The sequence below is a fragment of the Choristoneura fumiferana genome, chromosome 15 (genome assembly GCF_025370935.1).
Source record: "Choristoneura fumiferana chromosome 15, NRCan_CFum_1, whole genome shotgun sequence".
NCBI lineage: Eukaryota > Metazoa > Arthropoda > Insecta > Lepidoptera > Tortricidae > Choristoneura > Choristoneura fumiferana.
Window position 1 is genome coordinate 6,325,736 of NC_133486.1, and position 9,450 is coordinate 6,335,185.

Below are 9,450 nucleotides of genomic sequence, written 5' to 3' on the forward strand. Positions count from 1 at the left end.
GCTGTTTTTCTTTTTGACCAGTCTTCGTAACTTTGTACGTTGTAGAGAATAAAGATAAGTTTGTACTCTTCACGCGCAAGCTCTAGGCTTGATGCCGATATTCAATTAGTCACATTACTCATTACACGAAGTTGACAAGACGTGAGACACGCGTTTCAACGCTAAAGTCATTATTACAGACGTTAACTTATTCAGTTCAAAGTTTTCAGACAAGACACATTTTAGGGTCAGTTCATAAGAAGCAAAAATATTATCCATATTCTGACTATTTAATATACCTATTAGTAAGTAACTCTTTATGTCTGTCTGTTACCTCTTGACGCTTGAACAGATTTACATAGATGATAATGGAGATAATTTTAAGACCCTTGAAAGAATATTGCACAATTTTTAGTATACTGATGAATCTGATGATACCTAAATTAATTTTTCGTAGCTACGGATTCGCAAGCAACAGCTACGAGTATAGTCCTGCAGTGCTACTACGAAACTCGAAACTCGAAGTTCGTATCGTACCATCGCTCTCGCTCGTGTATTAAACAGTATAAGTGTCAGAGGGACCGCACGACACGAACTTCAAGTTTCTAGTTTCGTAGTAGCCCTGCTGTATATAAACACTTTGTTTTTTCCACTTATAGGTAAGGTTTGTTGTTGTTAGCTAACTAACAAAGCATATTTTTAAGCTGCAGCAAGCCTACACAACAGATGACATAATTATCATCATCTTTATAATGTCCCACTGCTAGGCAAATGCCTACTCAGAATGAGACAGCTTGAGCCATTGAGCCACTTCGTTCCTCACTATATTTTCCTCTAACGTAAACCACGTTACATAATAGTTATTATAATTTAAGAGAAGTCTCTTCGTTTCATTCTCCATACAAGCGTCCCGGTCTCATTTGAAAAATAGGCAACAGAAATAGATGAAATTTTGTAAGTATGGACTAGACGTAATTATCTATGCCTGTGGTTTTTCAGATTTTCATATAAATGTGTAATACCAGAATTACAGGAGCTCAAAAGTCAACAAAAAAAAGATGTCAACTTTGCACGCGAATTACAGACTAATAAAGCATTTTTACAAAAATCTAAAAAACCACAGGCATAGAAAATATAATGAATATCTAGATTGTAAAATATCATTGATTTTTGTGCTATACTTTTCGTATAATTTGAGGACAACGAAGCCCAAAATTCAACCGCCCAAATCTCGAAAAGCCTGGGGGAGGGCTGCGAGCGCTTATGTCACGAGCGATAAAGACAGCAATATCCCAAACGAATACCTTACGCGGCCGCGCGGCCGGCAGGGAAACTTCTATTAATAATAAATAATAATAACCTCCTGGCCGATTTCGGCTACAGCGACTATTAAAACTATTGGACGAGAGGGCTAAGGTGGTTCGCCCGTTCATGTAAATGACTGCAATAGCCAATTTTATTAGAAAACGTGCGCAAACACACACACCGTCACACCGTCAACGTAGTGGTAAAAGATGGCTGTGGGTGGCTTAGCCTTGAGGGCGTCACGTTCCATGTCCAGATCAGACCGCCTCTGCAACTCTAATTCAGTCACTTTATAATTAGTCACAACGCGCCTCCATTCAGAGCCGCGCCTTGCCTACTCTTCCCAGCGAGAGGGATTAATACCACACCTTATCATGTGCCTTTTCTGAACGTCCTTATGGGATCGTAGGAACGTCCTCGTAGGAACTGGCCGCCTTGTTTCCGCTTGCCATTCTGGAGATCAGAAAAGAAGATGCGTTTAGAGACTCTTGCCTGAGACATCCGCGATTATTATCATTTATAATAGTTCAGAAGGCTACAAAAAATAACCCATGTTTTTAAGGGTTCCGGAGCCAAAATGGCAAAAACGGAACCCTTATAGTTTCGCCATGTCTGTCTGTCTGTCCGTCCGCGGCTTTTCTCAGGGACTATCAATGCTAGAAAGCTGTTATTTTGCACGGATATATAAGTAAACTATGCCGACAAAATGGTATAATTAAAAATGAAAAAAAAATTGATTAAAACCGGTGAGTGGAAAAAAATCAGGATGGTAGTAAGTATATCAAACTTTCAAGTAAAACTATAACGGCTAAGTTTTCTTGAGAATTATTAGTAGTTTATGAGTAAATAGTAGTCTAAGATATAAAATATACCTAAACTTGGAAGATTCCGTATTAATACGAAATCCTTAGAAATATATTACTTGATTTTTTCGTAATGGCTACGGAACCCTATTTTGGGCGTGTCCGACACGCTCTTGGCCGGTTTTTTAACTCTAAACTCGTTTTAAAACAACTTGTTTTCGCTCTATTGCTCTCTCAGTTTGTATTTGCACATACATGATTGTATCAACACTTGCTGGTGTAGATACATAATAAAAGTTTTCTCATATTATATGCGGTCAGGCATGCAAATAGAACGAGAGAAGATGCATAAAATCGTTATTTAGACCCGCGCGTTTCTACACGCTCCACTGATTTCCCTGTAGGTATGTACCCTTGTGAACATATGCCAGTTTACTATAAAACTGTATTTAATTATAATGTCTTAAACTTTCGTGATTTTCACTCATAGTCAAAATACCACGCACAGGACTTTATCACGCTAACACACACGAGTAATATTTACCTCAACGTTTCGGCAACATTACGATGGCCGTGGTCACGAGTAGACTGAAGTGTGGGGTGTCAAGTCTGCCTAGCAGCGCAAGTCGTTTTGTATTCAATTTCCAAGAGAGAAGAGAGAACTTAGTAAATATTTTACGGCAACTACAACAAGAATTCTTTGAAAATAATATGAGTTGATTGTACGGGTCTTATTCAGTGAAAGTCACACAACTAGTGTTAATATGGTTTGGGACAAATCGCTAATGTGTTGCAGAAGAGGATATCCGCTATTAAGATTCTGTTGGTTAATACAAGTTTAATTCATCTACAGGCAATTACACTTCCTCTGTGAAACTAAACTGAATAAACATTGAATTTCTGAATCGTAAACTAAAAGCCAAAGAGGAATTTACTGGCCATTATTAATTGCTTTCTCGACTGACTCTGTAATTGTTTCGAATCAAATATTCCGTATTGTGAACAATTTAGCATTCACAAAGCGACGTTGTTTGTTATATTATTTATGTAAATTATTACTAAACTTGTGTAAGGGACCGTACGGTCCCTCCATCGTATTGTTATTAAATTCCTTTATCCTTACAACAAAAAATGTAAGCAAATGTTTGCCTTTTTATTTTTTCTCTATGTAACTAATATGCCTGTTTGAAACGTAGACATGCATTACAAATACGTATTACTTACGGCTTCCTCTCAAACTTTCTACAAAGGTTTTTATTTCCCTTTACACGAAGTTTCGCTCGTGTAAGCCATTAAGCTGTGTTGCCACCAGAGATGTGCGCTCTGGTGGAAACAGCTGAGCGGAGCGAGGCTAAGTAAATGAAGCGTTTCTATTGGATTATCAAAAACACATTCCTCGCAACACATCCTCGCACATATCAGGTGGAAACGGAGCCTTATGAATATGATGTACCATAAGCAATTGCTTTGCTCACCAACGACATTAGGGCCAGTACAGACGGACTGCATTCCAACTGCAAAGTAACTGCCATCTGGATTCGCGCTGTCATCGTTCATCCACCATTACGTCTCATATTTCGTTTTCTAGAATTTTTTTACCGTACAACGGCAAAAACTACTAGACACTGGCAAAATTGTCCTCCGATGGACAGAGCCATATTTTTTTAAAGAAACAACAACTGCCATCTGCCAACTGCCCATACATTTGTCATTGCAGTTCCATTGCAGTCGGCACAAACTGCACGCTGGCTGCGATTTAATTATATGGGAAGTCAGCAGTTGCGGTTACGTAATTGCAGTTGGAAAGCAGTCCGTCTTTACTGGCCCTTGCGATAGCTATGTCTACGCAACAAGTGTGTTCATGTCCTCCAACTCCACACTGTAAGACATACACAAATCACACAATAGTTGTTTGTTATGCAAGGCTGTAAAGTGACTGTTTGGTTCTAGGATTGAATTCAAAAGAAGAATCCTGAGCATAGTCGAGGGTTTTAAAGGCACGAGATGCTAAACAACTTTACAGCCGAGCGAAACAATTTTTCACCTCACGACAGCGAGAAAAATAGTAGGGAGATGGAAGCAAATAAATTAATAAATCATAAAATAAATCAGTTCCAGGTTATACTAGCTAGCTTATGCCAGCGGTTTCACATTTCATTATGCAAGCTAAACCTACTTAAAGTTAATTTTTTTATTGCACAAGACGAATCAATACAAAAATTTTATATTGACACAATACAACTTAAATACTAAGTAAATCTATATAAATGTTCTCAATTATATCAAAATTCGGCAGTTATTCTTACAATTGATTTGTACTTTATGAAGTACGCAAGGAATTACGAGGCTTAAATATCCACCAACTGTCGGAATAATGTCAAATAGATAAAAGAGAACGCATTAGTACCCTTCCACCAAACTTGGGGTAATTCGATAATAATATCCGATGTTCCAATATAGCATTAACTCTCGTTTCAGATATCGCGTAATTCTAGACTTGAGTAAACGGGGGGAGCTTTAACACCTTTTTACACCTACATGAACAGACGTGAAAATAATACCTACTAGTGACTGTGTTCTGTGCACGTTGCGACTTTTAGGCGCAATACACGCCAAAATCGCCGATCCGCCGAGTTAAGAAATCAAAGAGGTAGCTATTACGCTAAAAAAAACAGACATAGGGAAGAAACATTAAAAAAAAAAAACCGACTGCCTTAAAAACTAAAAGGAAGCAAATAATTGGAACTCTGTTGAGTAGCTAATTTAAAGTTAAACAATCGGGACGATCACGGGAGAGCGTCACGATTTAAATGGGTCCCGACTGTTGAACTTTAAATTAGCTATACAGAGTTCTAGACCACTAGACTTTTTTTCTTCCTTTTAGTTTTTGAGGCAGTCGGGTTTTTTTTTTTTTAATGTTTTATTTTATACTTTTTGATATTTCTGTAAAATGTGAATTATAATTGTTAAATCATAGGTGTTATGAACATTATATATGCTTTGATCGTTATATCAATTGATATTATATATAAACAACCTTTAAAAATTAGATATTTTAAAATTATACTTTTCGTTCATTATATCTAGTGAACGTCATACTAAATGAGTTTATATAAAGTGAGCGTATATATTATGAATATTATATAATAAGTTCTTATATCTCGTATTACTTACCCATGGTGCGTCGTATGTTAAAATCCGCCCAGCCGTTTAGGCTGCAGTGAGGACCAAAGAAATAGACATACATACCCACATACATACATACGCTCGAAAAACATAACCCTCCTTCGGGCAGTCGGGTAATAAAAGGTATTTATAGGTATTTCCTATTGAAGGTGGCTCTGACTTTGTAATATGAAGTTAGTACAGTGGTCAAAGTTAAACTATATAATAAAACATCAGAACTAGCCTTTAGTTTGTGATTTTAGTTTTAGTGTGGACTAGATGTTGCTCGCGACTCCGTCCACTTAGAACTCATTTATCGCTATCCCGCGGAAACCATACAATTTTCCGGGATAAAAACTCAAACTATCTGCACACCGAATGTGATCTAAATCGGTTCAGCAGTTTAGATGTGATAAAGTAATAAACAAACAAACAGACTTACAAACTTTCATATTTATAATATTAGTGGGATAATATTTGACTAGCCTAAACTATAGAGTCATGGAATTAAAATTCAGATATATTATCCATATAATACCCATATGTAGTACCCATGTACTACAAGAAGAAAGGGCTTCCGTCTTTATTTGTTTTTTTTTCATCCTATTTTGTTGTATATAACCCTAATTGAATGCCATCTTATTGAAATTACCTAACTTACCAAAATACTCACGAATTTAAACCAACCGTAATAAATGTACTCAAAGGGAAGCGTTAAACGAATTTTAATTTCAGCCCTTGAAATTTCAAATACATTTTGTTATCTTTTAATTTTGGCAAACTTTCTGATTATTACAGTTTGTTTTATTTGAAAAAATGATTTTTCATCGAATTTGCTCTTTCTTTTACACTATACAATATACATAAAACTTTTAAGAGGAACTGTCAAGCCAATACGATCTTGACCGACTCCGCAGGGTGGCAATCGACTATACGGCCGCCTGATGTCGCTTCATTGCTTTCCAATGTTTATATGCTTTCATATAATTTGATTCACTGAATTGTACCACGACTAAGCAACTATTATAGTTTATATACTTATCCTACCAGTTTGTTTCTATGAGAGCAGATAATCCAGGCTGATTCAGGAGGCATAAACGAAATCGGCACTTCACAATTCAGTACATTAAATGTTTACAGGTCGTTTATACTACCGCATTTACGAGTACGTTTCTCTACTGGAAATTGTCTTATCATGCTACTGCACAATACTGCTACGAAACGTTAGCCTAAATATTAACTGAGTTGGTTACCGTTAAGACTTGGTCCTGGTCGAGTCCCCATAATGTCGCTTTACATAAGATGTTAATAAAATTACTGAAAACCCGAAAGTTGTTTGTTCAGAATAGAGAGTAGGATCAACTGCCCACACCATATAACTTTAAACCAGGTTGAGTTTTTTTTTAATCCCTCTTTTCTCCTGTGCCCAGACTAAAACTTTACAATAGGGATGCTGACACCATTAAAAAATAATTCGAAGACACGACTCCAGTAAAAATACGCTTTATTTAGCCCTGAAAACCAGATTAATTTTCGATTAACTGCAAAATTAGATTTTTTGTTGCTTTAAAACCAATAAATAGTTAGTTGATTGAGTTGGCGAACAAGTGACGTCATATGTTGCTATTACCATTCAAACTCTATGGCAGAAATGTGTTTTGACAGCTCATAAAAAGTAGGTACGTCAGTTGATTGGTGGAGTTGGGTGGAGTCTTGGTGGAGTCAACATCCCTATTATGCGACATGCCAAGTGAATGACAGCGAGGTTACATGTCATTTAGATAATCCAATACTGGCCGTTTTCCTGTCAAATTCAATGTTCTTCAAAAAACGATGAAGCCCAACTGGCACGTAAAAAATACGAATGTAGAATTAGAAATCAAGTATAGGATTATTGACTTAAAATATACGAATATTTTTTGAAATAATTAAGGTATTTTAAGTATACGCAACTAACTTATGAAGTCGGTTAAAAATAAGACATTGGGGGTCTGAAATTTGCAGTTTAATATTTAACACCTGGTTTATTATGCCCAAAGCTTCCTTGCTAACGATAAATTTTGCTGACAACGAACGTCGAGCACTACGGTGTGGAAGGCAAAGTCAAACCACGACAAATTTACCCAACAAAAGTCGTGAAGGTTCCCGGTCTATCCTCAACATACAACCACGACCACTTTGTGAAAATTATGGCAACTTATGTATTTCAAAGATACTGTTACTACTTTTAAAATCTGCAACACAGGACAGCTTAACATCAAGGTACTTTACATTTTTTTTTGTTCGCAGATACCGTGTCGCCTTCCAAGAGACACTGCTTTGCCGCAAAGTCCGCCGAGACTCCCGCATCAACATGGACCACACCAGCACAGGGACAAAAGCCAGCCAGTACCTCAAACGAGAATCTCGTATCGCCTTCGTAAGCAAGGTCGATTACGTCAAAGAAGACCCGGCGCCATTTTTTGTTGAGAACGGCGACGTCAAAATGGAGGAGAGTACGGTATTTTACTTTTATGATGACAAGGTACAGAATAGTACGTGTGAGATTGATAGCTGTATGTAAATGACTTGCGTGGATTGGAGAGTTACAGGGTTTTTTTGTACAAATTTAAGGGTTGATTGTGTGTGTTTAGTTTAGTAAGTATGTACTTATATAAAAATTGTATTGTATTGTAATTGTAAATAGTTATTTGTGTCACAAGGGAGCAAAATGGTGTATTTACGGCGAGGGCGTACATTGAATCCTGAATGTAGCGAAGGATTCTAAAGTAGAATCCTGAGCGTAATGAGGGATTCAAGTGTTAACGCCCAAGATGAAAATAAATTTGCTCCCGAGTAGCTCATACAACTTTTCACACCGAGCAATAAGAAACTTGAAAAAATAATAATTCTAAATATTATTAAAGAACAACCAGCATAGAAACATGGCGTGGCTTTACAATTGTCAACTTCAAAAAATGGCATTTGCATAAAACACTTAGAAAAGCCATGAACAGAAAAGTTGCACTTTGCGCTCTCGTCAGGGAGCAAAAGTTACTTTTCTGAAGGAGAGGTATGAAAAAAGTATTGAATTGAATCATACATAATAGCATAGAGATGATTAAAAATTATAATATAACTAGCTTTTACCCGCGGCTTCGCTCGCGTTAACCATTAACATTTCAAAGAAGCAAGCAATCAAGCAAGCAAGCCAGCAAGCATGCAAGCAAGCATGCAAGCAAACATGCAAGCAAGCATGCAAGCAAGCATGCAAGCAAGCATGAAAGTGAGCATGTAAGTAAGCATGTAATTATGCAAGGAATGTTGCAAGCTCTGCTGCAAGCAAGCATGTAAGCAAGCAAGCATGCAAGCAAGCATGCAAGCAAGCATGCAAGCAAGCATGCAAGCAAGCATGCAAGCAAGCATGCAAGCAAGCAAACAAACATGCAAGCAGGCATGCAAGCAGGCAAACAAATATGCAAGCAGGCATGCAAGCAGGCATGCAAGTGAGCATGTAAGTGAGCATGTAAGCAAGCATGTAATTATGCAAGGAATAGTGCAAGCAAGCATGCATTCGAGCATGCATTCAAGCATGCAAGCAAGCATGAAATTTTGCAAGAAATAGTGCTAGTAGTAAGCATGCATTCAAGCCTGCATTCAAGCATGCAAGCAAGCATGCAAGCAAGCATGCAAGCAAGCATGCAAGCAAGCATGCATTAAATCATGCAAGCAAGCGTGGAAGCAATCGTGTAAGCAAGCATGTGATTATGCAAGAAATGGTGCAGCAAGCAAGCAAGCATGCTTTTTAACACATTATTAAGTCAGCTCAGTCAGCTCCGCGGTTAGAATACAAAAACAAACTTTTGGTCATCCCTTGGGAATGGCAATTTTTTTCGGGATAAAAAATATCCTATTATTTATTCTGGACCTCTAATATGACGTATGCAAAATTTCATAGGAATCGGTGCAGTAGTTACGGCGTGAAAGCGTAACAAACAAACAAACAAACAAACTCACTTTCCCCTTTATATAAGGATGTAAAACCGGCACGGTATTGTTTGTCGCAACAAAATATAATAAATGAAAAACAAGTATACCTAGATCGAAAAAGGATTAGTTTTAAGAGGATTGGTTGTTCAAAAGTACGAAAATAATGCAAAAATATAAATCTCCCTAATAAAATAGGGTCACAGTTTTCCATCATTTTATATGGATCGTC

At 37.2% G+C, this 9,450-nt stretch overlaps 1 protein-coding gene across 1 annotated transcript in view; it reads left to right on the plus strand.

Moving 5' to 3' along the window:
- LOC141435767 (neuropeptides capa receptor-like) overlaps window positions 1–8,322 on the plus strand; it is a 151,655-nt gene extending 143,333 nt beyond the window's left edge. The window contains exon 7 of the mRNA XM_074098579.1: window positions 7,542–8,322. Coding sequence (XP_073954680.1) covers window positions 7,542–7,815 — 274 coding nt within the window. The 3' untranslated portion in view covers window positions 7,816–8,322. The remainder of the gene's footprint in view (window positions 1–7,541) is intronic.
- Window positions 8,323–9,450: the final 1,128 nt, after the last annotated feature.